Here is a 19948-nt window from a genome sequence, read left to right as displayed (position 1 = left end):
GCTTTGAACGTGGAAAACCTACGGTAAATATTAGTCCCGCCTTTCTGCCTTAAAGGCCAACACATTTCCTATTTTAATCATGTTGAAATGGTTTGAGGAGGTAGATGTATTATAGCCAGAATCCATCCTTTTAGCCAGAATATATGAAACATATAAAAAACATAAGCAAGCCTGTAAAAAATAACCTCATTCGCAGTTATGTTCTCCTATGACTCATAAGGAAAGGTTCGTAGGAGTCATGGACATTTGCTTAAGAGTGATTTGCCTTTTCTCTAAATAGCCAAGACTGAAAAATTTTTGAGTTCTTTCGGGGGTTTTGTTGTTGCTTTGCAACAGTTTTATGTCACACTGTTGGCAGTTATTCATTACAATTATTACTTACGCCTTTCTGTCCTTATTCCCTCACTTCTAATTTGTGTCCTTTCTCATCTAATCGTCATGCATCCCCTTAAAATCATGGTTTAAAGGAACACAGTTCAGCTCTGTTTCCGTGCACTATGTGTCTTTGAAATACTGATTTTTGTATGCTCTGGACAGTGTTTTCTAGGTTTTTTTTCTTGCCTCCCGATTTGGGGTCATATTTTGGGTAGCTGAGAACGTCAGCTACGTGATGTCTGGATGGTATGCTACTTTGGCTTGGCAACTGGCTGTTTTGATGACAATGGCAAATGAGTTCAGTGTTCCAGGAGCCCTAGTTCTAAGGAGTGATGTCTCCAGATAATTCAGGGGTCCAAAGTCCATGAATAAGCTTCAGAGATTTGTGACCCCCCTGAAATTGTGTGCAAATTTCATATGCCTGTGTGTACATGCTGTTTTCTGGAGAGTTTATTCTAACTTTTATATAGTATTCAAATGGGTTCCTGACATCTGGAGACTTAGAACCTTTGGTCAACCACATTTGGAAGTCTGATATTAGGAAGCTGAGAAACTTGACCTCTAGACTTTATCTGCCAACGATTCTCAAAAGCCCTCCCCCGACCCCTGCCCAGGAGCTTGGAAAGCTACTGAACCCTTTTGACTTGATTTCATTATCTATGAGTGTTTGTCACGGGGATGTTGTAGGGGAAAACATCATACTTATGCTAAGCATTACTGCAAATAGATATTCCCATATACCAATACTACTTTGGGTTTTTTTGTTCGGTTGGGTTTTTTTTGTTTGTTTTTTGTATTTTGTTTGTGTTTGCTTTTTTAAAAAGTCAGCTTTATTGGGATATAATTTCCATACGGCAAAATTTACGAATGTTAAGAGTACAATTCAAAGGATTTTGACAAGTTTGTAAAATCACGTAACCACCACCAAAATAAAAATACCGAACATTTCCTCTACCCCCAAAGGATTCCCTCATACTCCTGCTAATTCTACTTTAAAATCGTATCTGTGAAAATGAGTGCTCAGCCATCCTGGTGAATTGAGTATGTTTCCACTCAGACTTCTGGCCAGTTCCTTTCATGCTGCTATCAGAAGGCAATTATTTAGCATGTCTCCAGAGCTCTTGGTTCTGAACTGTCTTGTCAAAGACGTTTGTATAATGAACAGATAGATCTTGAATCCTGCTGGAGCAGACGGCAGGTTTGTTTATTGTTTAGTCTAATAAAGATAATGTCTCCCTCTGGTGTGAAGCTTGGGCGGATTTGTTTACAGCCTATTATAAAAAGTTGGGGTTCTCTAAACACGGGATTCCTCAACTGTGACCCAAACTCACTGACTTTGCCGCATCAGCCCCTGTGAGATGTGGGAGGCAAGGGGGTGGATGCAAATGTGAAGCTCATGCTGCTTGCTGTCTGTGAATAATACATCTCCACATCTCTGATGTGGGAGTCTCTTGTCTCCTCCAGCTTCTGTGAAATGGTGGCAGTTTAACGTGTCAGCTCGCAAGCACAGTAAAATCTCAGATTCCTCACCTCCTTGACACCACTGTTATAATGCCTGTAATTCATATGAAAATACTTCAGGATAAAGAGAGATGTGTCTGTCAGTTAGGGACGGTCACAACCCAGGTGCATCTTCCAGACCAGATACTCAAGGCTGCTGGTACGAGTGTTCTGATATCTGTATCCCAACCAACACCGGCAGCTTTACTATTCGCACAGCCCTGTCAGAAGTGGATTTTTATTGGTGGAATTAATATCTTATTAATTAGCATGATGAATGTTAAACGTGGATTCTTCTCAGTGAGACTGTGGATTAGCTCCAAGAGTTAAAGACACTCCTTATCCTTGCTTGAAGGGATGGAAACATCCACCCTGCCTTTAGCCATTATTCTAAGTCCCTGTGATACTCAAACTCTCAAACAACCGATTTTCCATGGGCCCTGACCAATCCACACTAAAATCTTGGCCACGGCACTGGAGCAGGCTCCCCAGGGGTCCTGCTCTGCCAGGCACTAGCTCTTTGGTTTCTGGGACATGAGGCTAGGATTCTCTAGGGTTCCCAGACAGGGAAGGGACAATGGGAAACTTGGGGAACTTGGAGAAGTGGCTGTTCACCCACCAGTACAGAGAGGTACATATTTTAGTATTTCTGACAACCGGTACAGGTTCACTGAAGCATGCCCGCTATGCATGCAATGCCCTCAGGAATGGCAGCCAAGGCTGGATCATCCCTAAAAAGCTCAATTTCCAGCCTTTGTTTGGAGAACTTTTGGTTGTTTGTGGCCAAAGGGACCAGAGTCCCGCCCTGGAACATTGCTCCAATGGCTCCTTCATGCAAAGTGGTGTTTGCAAACACTTAAAGGATAGAGAGCTAAGATTTAACTAGCTCCCAGGACAGGTCGATGACCTGGTTTGTGCCTCGATTGCTGTTTGTTTAATAAGCGTCTGTCTGTGTAGCAGGATTTGGTCTGAGGCTTGCTTTCATCATAACTTGGAAATGAGGTTGTAGGAGAGTGGCTCCCCGATACCATCCCTCACACTTTTGCAGCAGTGACTGTAATTTACCGGAGGGTCTCAAGGTTGTGCTTGACCAAATTGGATTAGGCTCGTCCGCAGCAGCCACCTTACGCACAAGGAGGGATCGTCCAGGAAAACCTCTTAAACAGAGGACCGGACACCGAGAATATATTCAGAGGCTGCTTGGTGGCTGATGGAAGCATGACGGACAAAGGGAAGAGGGCTGATAAAATGCCATCAGGACGGAGTGCAGTACGTCTTCACGTAGGTTTCCTGGAAAATTGGCTGCAGCCGCGGGCTACACAGAGGACAGGCAATTAGAGACAGTCTAGGTACCTTCACACTCTCTTTTGGGGCCATTTATGAGTCAGAGGAGCAGAATCTGAGGTCGTTCCAGCCTTTATAAACAGCAATGACAGACAGCTAGAGGATAATCTGTCACCATACGCTGAAGAAAGCCCCGCTGGTTGTCTCAGCCTTCCCCACTCGGAGATCGGATTCTGGGTCGGTTCACAGCGTGAACACAAAGGCCACCAGCATACGTTGTGTATATAGAGCCAATGTGTGTGCCTTATCACCTTCCCAGTGGCGTTATCTCTAGTGAAACTTTCAGGATGAATTCGGTGCTAAGGGGCAAGGATTCATAACAACAAGCTGGCCAGACAGGACAAAGGGAAAACCATCTTTTACGTGTAAATGGCACAAATGTGTACATTAGTGAAATTATTTCCTGGGCCACAGAACAGAGGCCCATTGGATTGGTGCGATCATAAGAATTCAGATGCACTCACCCTACTTTTCTGACACTTGAACTGGGATTTGATTATGCTTCTGGAAGCACCAGGGTGGTTTTATTTTGCCATTGCTTTGTGTCGTGGGAATGCTGTGTAGGCAAAACAGCTTAGCCACCTGTTCCATGGTTATGTGGCTCTTACTGGAATTCAGGAGGGGATGGTGCAGGACCTTGAGTCAGCGCAGACTTTAAGACAAAGGCCCCTGAGTGAATCTGACTGAGAGGACGAGCAATGAGCAGGTTTGGTGTGGCAGGGCCAGGAACACCACTGAGAGAGGAAGTGAAGTGCGAGAGGAAGTGAAGCATGGCACCTGGGCGGCCACACCCACCAAAATACTGGAACGTGTGTTTCTTAGATCTTTCAGGATCAGTTTCTCTGACTGATCCATCTCCACCCGCTTCTCTACCCCCACATAACACTGCTCTTGTTTTGTTGTATTGTGACAAAATGTATGTAACATAAAACTGTATCATTTTAACCATTTCTAAGTGTGCAATTCAATGGCATTAAGTAAATCCACGGTGTGGTGCAACCATCATCACTAACCACTTTCTAACGTTTTCGTCACCCTAAACAGCATCTGTACCCAGTAAACAAGAATTCTCCATTATCTTCTTCTGCCAGACCCTAGTAACCACTATTGTACTTTCTGTCTCTATGAATGTCCCTATTCAAAGCACCTCATACACGTGGACTCCTGCAATATTTGTTCGTCCTTTTGTGTCTGGCCTTTTTTAAACGTGTTTTTAATGTTTGTGTATTTGTCTTGAGAAAGAGAGAGAGCACAGGCAGGGGAGGGGCAGAGAGAGGGAGAGAGTGAGAATCCCAAGCAGATTCCGTGCTGTCGGTGCACAGACCGACATGGGGCACAAACCCACAAACCGTGAGACCATGACCTGAGCTGAGGTCAAGAGTTGCATGCTTAACCAACTGAGCCACCCAGATGCCCCAGGGTCTGGCTTTTTTCACTTAGCATAATGTCTTTAAAGTTCATCCATGTTGTCTAACACGTGCCAGAAGTTCATTCCTTCTTACGGCTGAATAATATTCCATTATATGGACCCACCACATTTTGTCTCTTCATCTAAGCCTGCTCATTTTTTACCTAGTTGTTTTCACACTGGTGATTTATGTATATCGACATGAAATACACCTGTTTCACTGGTTTGTTGGTAAAAGAGGTTGTTGGTTTATCCCCCCCCCTGCCCCCCGACCACACACAATTTTATAATTATTTCCTTTGGCGTTGGGAAGTTAACTTTAAAAGCACAGGTAGGTAATGATGGTTTTTTGGTTAAGAATAACCCAGCATCAGCACCCTGCTTTAGATTACAACCAGGAAATTCAAAGTTATAAACAAAAAGAAAGAATCTCCCTACTGAAGAAAACACATTCAAGAGACCTGGGAAGATGACTTTGGTCATTGGTGAAATACAGGAGATGACCTATATCAAGGGTGAGCATGTCATGTGACAAGTATGTCCTGTTTGTTTTTTCAGTAAGTTTTATTGAAACACAGCCGTGCTCATGTGTTTACTTAGTGTCTATAGCTGTTTTTTTTTTTTTTTTTAAGTTTATTTACTTTGAGAGAGAGAGAGAAAGAGAGAGCAGGGGAGGGGAAGACAGAGAGAATCCCAAGCAGGCTCCCAAGCTGTCAGTGCAGAGCCCAATGTGGGGCTCGAACTCACAAACCGTGAGATCGTGACCTGAGCCAAAATCAAGAGTCAGACCCTTAACCGACTGAGCCCCCCAGGCGCCCCCTCTATGGCTGCTTTTGACCTAAAGTATTTACTCTCTGGCTCTTTTCAGAAAAAGGTTGCCAAGCCTTGCTGTAGATGATCCTTTTCCAGTGTCCCTTGTCTCTAAAATCTGTGATGCTGTGATGTGCTAGGTGGAAGGAGGAGAAGTGAAGGAAGGAGAAAGTCACAAGGACACAGAAATGGTCCTTGACAAGGCTCGAAGTGTGAAAAAGCCTCTGTCCTGTTCAGGCTGAATTCCTTACCGTAGTCCTGACCCTGCACCCTCCTGACCTGCTGGAGTTGCCAGAGACGGCTTAGATGGCACGGAAAACTCCGGAAAACTCCTGGAGGTTTCTCTTAGCGAGCATATGCTTTGCTTGTGTGAAATCTATATATCGGCCGGAAAAGCCCCTTTCCTTCCGTGGGAAGTGTTGTTTCCCACGTGGACTATACATAACCAGTAGCCTGGAGGCGCTTTGTGGAGGAAGGGGGACCTGTGTCCCTCTGCTGCCTGTGCCCCTCCTGGAGCAGGTGGAGCCAGCGCCCCTGTCCTTCCTCACCGGGACACCTGCGTCCGCACACATACACCGCTCACTTACCGCTTGGCGCTGCTTTATGACGAATGCCAGGATGTCCTCTTTATTTCGGCGGGTTTAGTAGGCTGTTTGCTTCGTTGGCTGTGGTCCGCTCTGGTCCGCTGTGGTCGGCAGGAATGGGAGGGGGCTTTGTGCGACAGAGGATGCAACTTGAGGGCAGGGACTCCCCAGATACCCCACTGAGTGCTGTGCCCCGCAGAGCAAGGAGTGCGAATGCAGGGGAAGAGGGTGAATGCATGTTTTCGTGGGGCAAATTGCACAATAAAAATTGCCATCAGTTCTCATTTTGCATGCCGTAGGACCCACATATTTATTGGGTTCTTGCTCTTTGTATTTACAAGCATGAAAGTCTCCCAGTCATTTTACATATGTATGTGTGTGTGTGTGTGTATAATTTATATTTTTATATATGCGCGGGTATAGGTATACATTCATGTATATAGACACAGTTAATCTTTATATTTGTTTAATTTTGATTTTGAAATGAGCTCAGATTTATAGAAAAGTCACAAGGGGCGCCTGGGTGGCTCAGTCGGTTGAGGTCATGATCTCGCGGGGCGTGAGTTCAACCACCGCATAGGGCTCTGTGCTGATCGCTCAGAGCCGGGAGCCTGCTTCTGATTCTGTGTCCCCCTCTCTCCTCTGCCCTTCCCCTGCTCTTTCTCTCTCTGTGTTGTGCTTGAACAGCACTGTACGGTGGGTGGGACTGTGGCCAAATCTCTGGGTGGGTCTGAGGATGGCATGATGGCTCCCGACCAACCGCTGAGCATTTACAAGCAGACAGTAGCCGAGAAGGATCTGGAGTGTGCCCAGGGCTTGGACAGAGTCAGGGGAGGGTCAAAACACCTGGCCTGGGGGCATGCTCATGGTCAGGTTCACACCGAGGAAGGATCAGTTGTCTGAATTCATCAAGCAAGCTTATTGGACCCCCGCTCCCCACATTCTCTAGAAGGGATGGTGTCGCCACGAGAGTGCTGGTTTAGTTCCATCGCCTCAGGAGTTGGATGCCAATTCAGCCAGCGGCAGGCCTTTAATAACCAGAACCGCCGTGCAGGGTGGACACAGAGACGTGGAGTCTTCTAAGAAGACCCATAAATTCAAAGGAGGAAAATATATTTCATCTCTCCTTGGCATGGAAGTTCTAGCAAAGACAAGTGCTGTCTAACAAATGTGAGAAGTACACTGGACTAGCTCATCCTAATACATTCTCTGAGCACTGGAGAAGTTTCTAGAATCAGTTTGACCCAAGTCCACGTTGAAGTTTTATCATTTATTTGAGATACTAGGCAAGTTACTTACCTTGCATGTAAGTCAATTTTTTCATCTTCACAAGGGGAATCATGTGGGGAAAATATAAACAGATTTGCTTCTCTCCTTTCTGGGAAACGGTGGAGGCAAAAATGATTAAGTGAGTTGCCACTTGTAAACTCTTCATGGGGCGCCTGGGTGGCGCAGTCGGTTGGGTGTCCGACTTCAGCCAGGTCACGATCTCGCGGTCCGTGAGTTCGAGCCCCGCGTCAGGCTCTGGGCTGATGGCTCAGAGCCTGGAGCCTGTTTCCGATTCTGTGTCTCCCTCTCTCTCTGCCCCTCCCCCGTTCATGCTCTGTCTCTCTCTGTCCCAAAAATGAATAAACGTTGAAAAAAAAAAAATTTAAACTCTTCAGTGCACGCCTCACAGTCTATATACATAAACAGCTGTTAATATAATGAGTAATTTCATGTTTCTGTTCTCAACACAGATACAGTGTCTGATACTCATTCATGCCACGAACATAGATCAGTCGTCTGCTGTGGTCCAGGCGTTTTACTGAGCCCCAAGATACCAAAGTAGAGCAGACGGACACAGTGATACATAGTAGGCTCTGAAATGTTGATGGGCCCGATTATGAAAAAAGCAGAGGTTAAACTACAGTTTCCTCAAAAGGCGAAAAGATCTGTGGAATTCCGTGGTTACTCGTAGTAAGGCTGGATTCGTTGTACTTTCTCTTCTGTCTCTATTACTAACAAGAGCTGCACCACGAACTGACTTGAGCCTCCCCCCAAAACTCGGCCACCCCTCTCCTACCCCGTCTCCTCTTCCAGGCCGCCCTGGAGTGCCGCCACAACATCTTTTTCCATTGACTTGGCAGGTGGCTGTGGTTTGCTGCTTTCTGTCCCATTAACCTCTATTTTATCTGTCAAGAAGAGTATTCCCCATTGTTGAAAGCAGCAATTTGCCAACCAAGCAAGCTTACAGTCCTGTTTGATGGAGCATCACAGAGAGCAGAAGGGGAAGTTTAAACAGATTTGCTTCTCTAATTTCCCGAAAGGATCACAGACAAAACTCGCCCTCTAGTAAAATGCTTTTTGTGTGCATTATAAGAACAAGCCTTTATTGGCATGACAGGGGAAGAGAGAGGCCATGGAAGAATGGTCCCGAATTTCCTGGTTTCATTTAGTCCTGTTACTACTCATGGACTACCATATTGTCTAAAACATATAAACTTTCCTGATAGCCTAATGTACTCAAAAAGACTTTTCCCTCTTACTATTGTAAAACATGGTGCTAATTTGTTATTACGGAGCATGTGGGTTTAAACAATGGAATCAGGCTCCCAGAGGAAAAAAATCTACTTTTTCTTTTCCTTTGGAGAAGTTCAAGGTACAGTGTGTCTACTGTGCTGTTGGAAAATCACAGAACTCTCCCGAACTCTGGATGTTTTGTATTTATATTTATGTTCCATGAAAAAATTCCCTCTTCTATCTGGTTGATTTCATCCAACTGAACTTCTAAGAAACATACGTGTAATATATATATATGAGGGATGGCTTCAAAATAATGCGAGTGATGTGAGTGATCCCTGAGAATTGGTCTTAACTAGAACATAAACCTCCTTAGACCAAAGACCCTTTCTGTCTTGTTCGCTGCTGGGTCTCCAGCTTGTATAACGTTGCACATATGATAGGTGCTCAAGATTTACTGGTTAATGTTGAACACCATACGGTTCCATCTACCGGTACAGATGAAATTTCTGGAGAAGTTTTTAGGCTTCAAGCTCTCAAACTCTGGAAGTAGTTATCCCCATCCCCATCTCTTGCTTACACCCAAGATGGCACTCATTTCGTTCTTGAACTATCCTTTAACAAGACCTCAGTCTGCCTGCATTTCTCCATTTCCCATCCCCCTAGTGCAAGTACACTCTTGCCTGGCCTCCCGCATTTCCACCTGGCTTGCTCCCGCTCTTCCTCTTCCAGGTCTCAGCATAAATTTCATTTCTGACTTAAGGTTCTCCTACACTGACCACACTCTATTGAGCTCCCTTGTGATTTGCTCTCTTAGCATCCTGAACTTCTTTTCATCAAAGCACGTATCACAATTATCATTACATAATTATCTCCGTAATTATTGTTTAGTACTTCCTTGACTAGACAATAGCTCCTTGATAGCAGGGACTGTAGCCACCTTGTTTCCAACAAGATCTCCAGCACCCAGTGACCCTCAGTCAGAGTAGGAGACTATTATTATAATAGTCCTATACTATTATTAGTAAGTATTTGTTGAATTGATGAAGGAATTGAGGGAGACAGGGAAAGAGGAAGAATGGGAGGAAAGGAATCAAGGAGTAAGGAATCAGGGATTCGATGGCTTAGTGTTTCTTTAGATTTGCTTAAATCCTATTGACACATCTTGATTTTACCAGATTGATTCCCACCATTTCCTGCTTCTCAAAAGGTATGTGTGTGTGTGTGTGTGTGTGTGTGTGTGTGTGTGTGTATGCTTTTGTATATTCTTTTGAGGTTAGTTTGATGGGCTGGCTGTATTTCTGAATAATCCAAACTACCAGAATAAATCCATATTGATTTAATGGTTCTGTATTTTATGAATTACTTGGTAATTGAAAATTACTTGGTAAATGAAAGTCTTCATATCTGAAATAGAAGAATATTTTCTTTCAAATCACACTGAACATTAGTTGCTTATTTTGGATCTGAGCCAGTTGCTGAATTTAAATCACAAAATATATAGATTACACACATATATCTATATATATGAGTAATTAGTGGCAATATCTGATGACATTCTCAAACATTTTTTTCCTATGGTACACTTTTTAAATAACTTTATTTAGTTTCCTTCCTATTTTCTTTTTTTTTTTAATTTAAATTTTTTTTTAATGTTTATTTATTTTTGAGACAGAGAGAGACAGAGCATGAACAGGGGAGGGGCAGAGAGAGAGGGAGACACAGAATCTGAAGCAGGCTCCAGGCTCTGAGCTGTCAGCACAGAGCCCGACGCGGGGCTCGAACTCACAGACCGTGAGATCATGACCTGAGCCGAAGTCAGACGCTTAACCGACCGAGCCACCCAGGCGCCCCTTTTTTAAATGTTTACTTATTTATTTTGAGAGAGAGAGAGAGTTGGGGAGGGACAGAGAGAGAGAGAGAGATTCCCAAGTAGGCTCCAAGCTGCCAGCACAGAGCTCTACACAGGGCTCAATCCCACAAACTGTGAGATCATGACCTGAGCTGAAATCGAAAGTCAGACGCTCAGATGACTGAGCCACCCAGGTGGCCCTCTTTGTATTTTCATCTGTTAGCTGGTTTGATGAGCTGACTACATGTCTTATGACACAAACAAGAAGAGATCCAGAACCATAACAATTACTGGAAATGATACATATGCACGTGCAAGACATGGAGTTAGATTTGCCCCCGGAAGACAGTAGTGTGGGGCGATGGGTGATGCCAAAGACTTTATCCTGGCTGTGGGTCTTTCAGGTGATGGCAAGGCTCCGCTGTGTTGTTAGGTGGGTAGGGTGGTCAAGCCTCTGACAGCGGAAGCCTCACAGACCTTTACCGTGAAACCAAAAAAGCAAGAAAGATTTTGTTCACTTGCTCTTGTCTCAAATCAGGTTTCCCAGAGCAGATGCTGAGATGAGGATTCTTATTCGAAGAAACCAGTAAGAGAATGGGAAGTAACATAGTGAAGGGGTAAACACCAGGCAAGAGTGCGATTTCAGGTGAGGTCCCAGCCTCAGCCTCAACTGACTGGGACTCTAGAACATTCGTTCCACTGTAGAATTTGTCCCACCTGGAGGCAAGAAAGCTGGCTTCCATACTCCTGCACCAGTCAGACATTGGCCACTTGCCACACCAGGGGCTTAAGCTCTCTGAGAGTTGGGGCGCTGTGGCATCAGGCTCATGGGTCCTCTGAAGAGGGTCGCAAGGGTAAACTGTTAGGAGTAGTGCACAATCAGAAGCTAAGGATGAGACCCCAGGACCAGCGAAGGGGTATAAAGGCATTGGGTGCAATATCTACACCATCTGCTACCAGCCTTGCCAGTGAAGAGCCCCTAAAGTTCAAACCCCTGCTATTCTATTAACTTCCCTGGAGAAAAAAATATATACTCTCTCTCTCCTGGGTCCTCAGTAGTCAATCCTTTAGGCTTCTTTTTCATCTTTATTTAATACACATGACTACTGTCACAAGGACTATTTTCAAAGAATTGCCCTCACCGGTTACTTTCTCTGGAATGGGTGTCCAATAATTAATAAAGAATCATGTACTCTGCTCTTCGTGTTAGGTCATGGAACTGTGTGTAGGTCAATACCTATTTATTAATGAACAATGGATTATGTTCCGTGTTATGAGCCCGAGACTGAATGGATTGCCCACAAATTTTGCTGACTTCTTGAAAGGTTCTAAAGCACTTGCCATCTCTTAGCTACCTATTAATTCTCCCTCCTAGATTTATTTAATCCAGCTGAAGAATAATTCAAAATGGAGATTATTCCCAAGATTTACAAATGGAGATTATTCCCCAGGCACATTCATGGATGGTTATCAGAAAACTTGGCCCATGAAGGGGACTCTGCTACCCTTGAAAAATACTTATCCTACATATCATTATTAACGGAGCTCATTGTGCCAGTGAGACCTACCCCGAGGTGGAGATGTGATCTTTCAGGATCTATTATCCTGTTAAGTTTAACACACTCTGTATGAGGCTATAAATGCTATAAAGTTGGTTTGGGAACGTCTCTCCAAAAGTTCCGTGCCAAAGCAGGACTAGAGTTATTCTTGTAATAAAATCCCAGATTTACTCTGTTTTTCGGGGACTAAGCTGTTTGCCAACTTTGCTTCCTTTCTTTGTTTTTCTTTTACCTTGCCTTTCATTCAGCATTTACTTAGTGAGTGACTATTACGAGCCAGGCACTGTTTTGGGGATAGAGAAGAAAATATACAGAAGTCTCCCATAACTGAAACTCTTATTCTAGTGGAAGAGACTGAAGTTAAACTCTCTCTCTCTCTCTCTCTCTCTCTCTCTCTCTCTCACACACACACACATGCATACACACGCACATGCACACACACACACGGTATTTACAAACCATAGTAAGTGCTACAGAGGAAATAAAGTGAGGTAAAGGAACAGAGACTTTGATGAAGCAGGTGGGGGGAGGGACATATCTTTACAGAGATGCCATTTCAGAAGGAGCCAGCTCTCTAATTATCTGAAGTAGAACTTTCTGGGTAGAAGGAATAATGAACGTGAAGCACCAAGCCAGCAACAAGCCTGATGAGGTCCAGAGAAGGCAGCCAGTGTGTCCAGAAGGAAGACAGAGGGAAGTTGGTCATGAGTTTTGAGAAGTAGGCAGATACCAGCTCATGCAAGGTCTCACAGGCCATTGGAAGGAGACTAGATGCTTGACAATCCTTTAGAAAATTTCAAGTAAGTCAGTGTCTTAACACGATTCATTTTTAAAAAGATAGTTGCCTGCTTTGCTGTTGGTGATACCATAAGCAGAAGCAGGGAGACAGGAAAGCAATGACGGCAGGTAGGACTGTATGGGGATGCTGCAGGCATTTGAGTGGTAATACAGAGGATAAATTTTGGAGAGAGGCAAAGGACTTGCCACTCATTAACGGCGAGTCTTCGGGCAGGTTAGTGCATTTTTCTTGACTTTACTTTTCCCATCTGAATGTACCTATCACATCATGTTCTTAGGAGGATTAAATGCATTAATATGTACTCCATGTAAAGCTCTTCTAATAACTTGGAACAAGTAGTAATCATGCATGTAATACATGTTCGCTATTTTTAACTTGTTACTTTTATTAGATACATAAAGGGAGAGAAATCAAGGATGACACATAGATTGAAGACTGAACATAGCCTATCGTCTGTGTACGTAGGTGGTATATGCTTGAGATGTGGAGGCTCTCAATTTAATTTTGCTACTATTGCCTTGTGGTGACCACAAGCCAATGACTCACTTAGCTTTGATTGACCTCAGCGTCTTATTTTTTAAATTTTTTTCTTAATGTTTATTTATTTTTGAGAGAGTGAGGCAGAGTGTGAGCATTGGAGGGGCAGAGACAGAGGGAGACACAGAATCCTAAGCAGGCTCCAGGCTCTGAACTGTCAGCATGGAGCCCGACGCAGGGCTTGAACTCACGAACCGTGAGATCATGACTTGAGTTGAAGCCATACACTTAACCGGCTGAGCTACTCAGGCGCCCCACCTGACCTCAGCTTCTTATCCGTAAATGGGGTACATGCTAACTATCCCTCTAGTAAACTTCAATGAAGATGTGAAGTCAGATTGCATGCTTCACTTAACAGTCTTTGAATTTTTCAATAGAAAAGTTATTAATGAACCAGATAAAAATGACTCACTTGTAAAAAAAGGATATGATTTTCAATCTATGGTTTATGTGTTCAGTGACTGAAATTTAAGTATCTCAGTGTATGTGTTTGTATCTAATGTAATATATAAATGATAACAAAAGAAAAGGGAGAAGATAAGATCATAAAACTGGCTAAAAGAAAGATTAAAATTAGAGCAGAAAAAGACAATTGTTCAATGAAAGATATAGAAGCCTTCCATACTGTCCAGACAAAAAGAATAACTTGAATGTTGTAAAACAAAATATGGGGGAAGAGAGGATTAATGAATGCAGAAACCTGTTTTATTAATTCAAATAGGATATTTTGGGTGAATGGCTTCTTATTCTTAGAACATGAAAGCCAAGTTTGAGTCCTGGTTCTGAAGGGCATATTGGTTGCTTTAAAGTTTTGGCATGTATGGATACAGCTGCTAAAAACATCCATGTGCAGATTTTTGAGTGGACGTAAATTTTTGTTTCCTTTGGGTAAATAGTAAGTAGTGTGATTGCTGAATTGTACGGTGAGAGTATGTTTAGTTTTATCGTTTAATAAGAAGTCACCAAACTGTCTTCTTAAGTGTTTTAAAGTGGCTGTACCATTTTGTGTTCCCACACCAATGTGTGAGAGTTCTTGTTCCACATCCTCACTAGCCTTTGACGGTGTCAGTGTTCCAGATTTTGGCTAGTCTTGTAAGTATGAGGTGATATCTTGCTGTTTGATGCTTTTTAAAGTTTATTTACTTATTTGAGGGGGAGAGAGGGGCAGAGGGAGAGAGGGAGAGAGTCCCAAGCAGGCTCTGTGATGTCAGCGCAGAGCCTGATGCAGGGCTTGGTCTCAGGAACGGTGAGATCGTGACCTGAGAGCCAAAATCAAGAGTCGGGTGCTTATTAACCAACTGAGCCACCCAGGTGCTCCAGGAGTTTTGTAGTTCTATGTGTTACATTTAGGTCTGTTATCTAGTTTTAGTTAATTTTTGTGAAGGCTGTAGGGTCCGTGTCTTTTTTTTTTTTTTTTTTTTTTTTTTTTGCACGTGAATGTCCAGATATTCCAGTACCATTTATCGAAAAGACTCTCTTTGCTTCATTTTATTGCCTCTGCTTCTTTGTTAAATATCAGTTAATTATATCTATGTGAGTCTATTTCTGACCTGTCTACTCTGTTCCATTGCTCTATTTGTCTGTTCTTTCACCAATACCACACTGTTTTGATTACTGGAGATTTATGGTAAGTCTTAAAGTTGAGTAGTGCCAGTCCTCTAACTGTGTCGAACGTGTTTGAAATTTGTTCAATATTATGTTGGGTATTCTGAGTCTTTTGCCTTTCCATATAAACTTTAGAATAAGTTTGTCAATATCCCCAAAATAACTTTCTGAGATTTTTTTTAATAGGATTGCATTGAATCTACAGACCAAATTGGCAGGACTGACATCTTGTTACTGTCAAGTCTTCCTGTTCATGGACATGGAATATTTCTCCATTTACTTAGTTCTTTGGTTTTGTTCATCAAATCAATTTTGTAGATTTCCTCATATAGATTGTGTACATGCTTTATTAGATTTATACCTAATTATTTTACTTTGGGCGTGCTAATGTAAATGGTGTTATCTTTTAAATTCCAAATTTTACTTATTCATTGCTGGTATATGGGAAGTGATTGACTTTTACATATAACCCTTGTATCCCGCAACGTTGATATAATCCCTTATTAGTTCCAGGAGTGGTTTTTTGTTTGTTTGTTTGTTTGTTTGTTTGGTCGGTTGGTTGGTTGATTTTTTGTGGATTCTTTCACATTTGCTATAGAGACAATCATGCCGTCTACAAAGACAGTTTTTTTTTCTTCCTTCCCAATCTGTATACCATTTATTTCCTTTTCCTGCCTTATTGCAATAGCTAGATCCTTTAGTGAAGTGTTGAAAAGGAGTGGTGAGAAGGGACATCCTTGCCTTGTGGGAAAGGCACAACACAGTACGTTGGAGCAGCCTTCCTCTGACATCTCTTTTACCCTGAAGGTATTCATAAATTATTGGACTTTGTTACTGAAGTTTAACGATAATCATATCTAAGCAGTTTCATCAAGATCACTGAAATGGCAATCACTTGAAATTCTGAATTTCTTACAAGCCTAATGAAAATTAATCTAAAAATAGAAAGCTATATGTTTCTCACCATTAAGTATGATATTAGCAATAAATGTTTTAGATGTTCTTTGACAAGTTGAGAAAGTTTCCCTGTATTCCTAGTGTATTGAGAATTTTTTTTTAATCATGACTGGATGTTGTATTTTTGTTAAATTTTTTTTTTGCACCTACTGATATGTTCGTGTGATTTTTTTCTTTTAGTTTTTTGATGTGATACATGATATTAATTGACTTTTGAATGCTGAACCAGCCTTTTATATTTGGGATAAATCACACTTGGTTGTTGTATGATTCTTTTCATACATTGCTGAATTAGATTTGCTAATATTTTGTTGAGAAATTTTGTATCTCTGTCCATGCGAAATAATGATTTGTAGTTTCTTGTAATTTTTGCACAATTTTGGTGTTAGGGCAATAATGGTCTCATAGAATGCTAATGAATTCTGCTCTAACTTTTATTTATTTTCTTCTGCTTACTTTGAGTTTAATTTGCTCTTCTTTTTCTAGTTTCCTAAGGCAGAAACTTCTATTATTGATTTTAGATCATTCTTCTTCTCTAATATATGCTTTTGATTCTCTACATTTCCCTCTAAGCACTGTTTTCATTGCATTCTATAAATTTTCATAAGTTGTGTTTTCATTTTCATTTATCTCAAACTATTTTTAAATTTCTTTTGAGATTTTTTTCTCTGGCCCTGTGTTATTTGGAAGTGTGATGTTTAATCTCCACAGTGATCTGTCATTGATTTCTAGTTTAATTCCATTGTGGTCTAAGAGTAGACAATGTATGTGTATCTTTTCTTTTTTTTTTCAGTTTATTTATTTATTTTGAGAGAGAGAGAGAGAGAGAGAGAAAGCACGAGTGGGGGAGGAGCAGAGAGAGGAGAGAGTGAGAATCCCAAGCAGGCTCCACACCAGCAATGCAGAGCCCAGTGCGAGGCTTGAACTCACAAACTGTGAGATCATGACTAGAGCCAAAGTCAGACACTTAACCAACTAAGCTACCCAGGTGCTCCAATTTTTATTCTTTTAAATGTTTAAAGGTATATAGTATGGCACAGAATCTTAGTAAATTTTCCATAGGACCTTGATAAGAATGTACATTCGGGGCACCTGGGTGGCTCAGGAGGTTGAGCGTCCGACTTCGGCTCAGGTCATGATCTCAAGGCTCGTGAGTTCGAGCCCCGCGTCGGGCTCTGGGCTGACGGCTCAGATCCTGGAGCCTGCTTCAGATTCTGGGTCTCTCTCCCTCTCTACCCCTCTCCCACTCATGCTGTCTCTCCCTTGTCTCTCAAAAATAAAAAGAAACATTAAAAAAAATTTTTTTAAAAAGGAACGTATATTCTGCTGTTGTTGGTTAGAGTGGTCTGTAGATGTCAATTATATTCCGTTGATTGATATCAACTATGTCCTTTCAGATTCTTTCTGCCTGCTGGATCTGTCAATTTCCAATACAGGGGTGTTGAAGTCTCCAACTACGATAATGGGCTTACCTATTTCTCCTTGAAACCTGTCCGTTTTTGTGTCATGTAATCTGACGCTCTGTTGCTAGGCACACGCGCATTACAGATTATTATGTCTTCTTGGAAAATTCGCTCCTTTATCATTATGTAATGCCTTCTCTCTACGTGATAACTTTTCTTGCTTTGAAGGCTGCTCTCTGAAATGCAGACAGCCACTCCCGCTTTCTTTTCCTAATTCTGCTTTTAGTATTGTGAGTGTGCTGTTGGTACTGTTAGTACCAATCCAACGCTGAGAGATCAGGGCCCATGTGAAGTCTTTCCGTCGTGTTCTCATTTATATGGCATCTTGATTTCAAAATGAGTATCGACCCCAGAAGAATCCGGGAGTTTTTGTTCTTCAATTCAAAAGGTAGAGTGCAAGTCCGTCCTATATAAACAGCAGTATTCACTTCAGCATCACCCACCCTTCAAATGGATCCCTTCCTCAGAGCGGCCTCTCTGCGGACGGACTGTATTCACATTTTGACTTTTCTCATTGTACGTATGGGTTTGGATGATTTCAGTTAGAACTGATACTTTCTCCCATCCCGATTGCTGTCATTCTTCCTTTCCTTCAGCCAGAAGTGTGGGGTCGGGGCGCCTGGGTGGCTCAGTCGGTTAAGCAGCCGACTTCGGCTCAGGTCATGATCTCGCAGTCCGTGAGTTCGAGCCCCGCGTCGGGGTCTGTGCTGACAGCTCAGAGCCTGGAGCCTGTTTCAGATTCTGTGTCTCCCTCTCTCTCTGACCCTCCCCCGTTCATGCTCTGTCTCTCTCTGTCTCAAAAAAATAAAAATAAATAAAAGTTAAAAAAAATTAAAAAAAAAAAAGAAGTGTGGGTATTATTGGCAGAAGAGAACAGGCTTCTGGCTTCTTTGCTAGCAGGAGGCACAGGCCTGAGGCCTTTCTGAAACGCACACAACCGTTCTGGCTTTCTTGAGTCTTGAGAGACCTTTCAGTCCTTGTTATTCCATTTGAGCGAGCGTACCATGTTTCTAATGGGTGTTTCTGTTTTACTTCAGTGCACCAGGAACAAAGGGGCTGGGGGAAATAACACAGCCTCCTGTAAAACCGTCCTGATCTGTGCCTGCTTTCTGTCCCCCTCCTGTGTCCCTAGGTAAGTGTGAGATCGGCTGGGCATACTATTGCACGGGAGCAGGTGCTGCTTCTGCCATGCTGCTGTGCACATGGCTGGCCTGCTTCTCGGGCAAGAAACAGAAGCAGTACCCCTACTGAGACGGAGCCACCAAGCACAAAGAGAGGAGAAGACAGGCCGAAGGGGCCCGGAGAGACTGAAATGTCCAGCTACCTTCGAAGGGTGGAATAGTGGTTCTCATCCATACAGTGCTTATGAAATGAAACCCAGTGGAATGAGAAACATTATGTGACGTCAAAGGGTGGTGCAAGATTTGCAAAAGAAATGGAGAACCTGGAATAACACAGAAAAATGGACCAAAGGCTAAAAATATTGCAGGGTGTTGAGTGTTTCTGTTCCACAGAGTATCATTAATGTAGATCACATACACACATAGAACAAACCTATATATGCAAACAAGAGTTTGGGTGGGTTTTTTTTTGTTTTGTTTTGGGGTTTGTTTTTTTTTTTTTTTTGGTAAGATGAGGACTCAGAGAATCAAAAGGGCTAGTAGAAACAGTATTATGTTGGGAAGCAGGGTAACCCACAGACGTTCCCTGTAGGTCATGGCACTTCTGAAAGCACACACAGACATACACATCCACACACACACCCACGCCCAAACCTACACATTGTTGCACAGACTGTATGGGAGGTTGAGTCGTGCATTACTCCTCTGTTTTCTTTTTAATACACCCTTAAAATACAGTATTATCACTTTATAAAGCATACATGAAACCTAATAAATGGACCAATAAGCCACTCTATCAGTATTTTATATATCCTGCATAACCTCTTTGTGCCCTCAACCTGTTTTCAGTGTTTATACAGACCTTTAGAGTTAAGCCTTTGTATTTCAATATTATTCAAAAATATGCAAGATTTCTTTGTCTGAGTAGCTTCTGCGATGATATTCTTATGAAGTAAAGGGGCAACTTCCTATCCACTGTAGGAGAGAATTCAGTTGAAGGTATGAGCATAATGAGAGACATTTTCCAGTCATTAGATCTTGTTTTCTTTTGTCCATTATTGTACTGTGCTGTACAATATTCATTTATTTCAATATTCATTTTGTATAAAAAAATTTTTAAGTGCTATTTTGTTGGTATTTGAAAAACTCTGTGAATAAATTCTCTTTGATCAATAGTTAAATGAGTCATGGAGTGTTCATGCAGTTACTGAGTTTGCTTCTGTAATTTTCTAAATATAGCCTTTCAACTCCTACAGTCCCATAAATTTTCCTTTTCCTTCTAAGGCCTCCCGTTCGTTCTCTCACTAATCACCCAACCGGGCATTGTTCTAGGCACACAGCGTATTAAAGGTGACTAAGGGTTCCTGCTTTCCACTTAAATCCTTTGCAGCTAGAATCCTAACTACACTTTAAATCACGACCAAATTCTCACGAGAGAAGACTTCCAAGTCTATTTTGGATTGACTTTGAGAATATGGACAGTATTTGGCCATGGTTTAGAGCCACGAGAGCCAAGCCGTGGTTGGGAGGTC

The 19948-nt window shown here is 42.4% G+C and overlaps 1 protein-coding gene across 5 annotated transcripts in view; it reads left to right on the top strand.

The window, feature by feature from the left end:
- The window catches only part of LHFPL6 (LHFPL tetraspan subfamily member 6), a 265994-nt gene extending 246397 nt beyond the window's left edge, over positions 1–19597 (top strand). For all 5 annotated transcript variants that reach the window (XM_042904881.1, XM_042904643.1, XM_042904714.1 and 2 more), the window contains one exon: positions 18428–19597. In XM_042904881.1, the coding sequence (XP_042760815.1) occupies positions 18428–18546 (119 nt within the window). In that variant the 3' untranslated portion in view covers positions 18547–19597. The remainder of the gene's footprint in view (positions 1–18427) is intronic.
- The last annotated feature ends 351 nt before the right edge of the window (positions 19598–19948 follow it).

The sequence above is a fragment of the Panthera leo genome, chromosome A1, assembly GCF_018350215.1.
Source record: "Panthera leo isolate Ple1 chromosome A1, P.leo_Ple1_pat1.1, whole genome shotgun sequence".
NCBI lineage: Eukaryota > Metazoa > Chordata > Mammalia > Carnivora > Felidae > Panthera > Panthera leo.
Note: the sequence above shows the minus strand (reverse complement) of the source record. Positions and strands in the feature narration are given on the sequence as shown.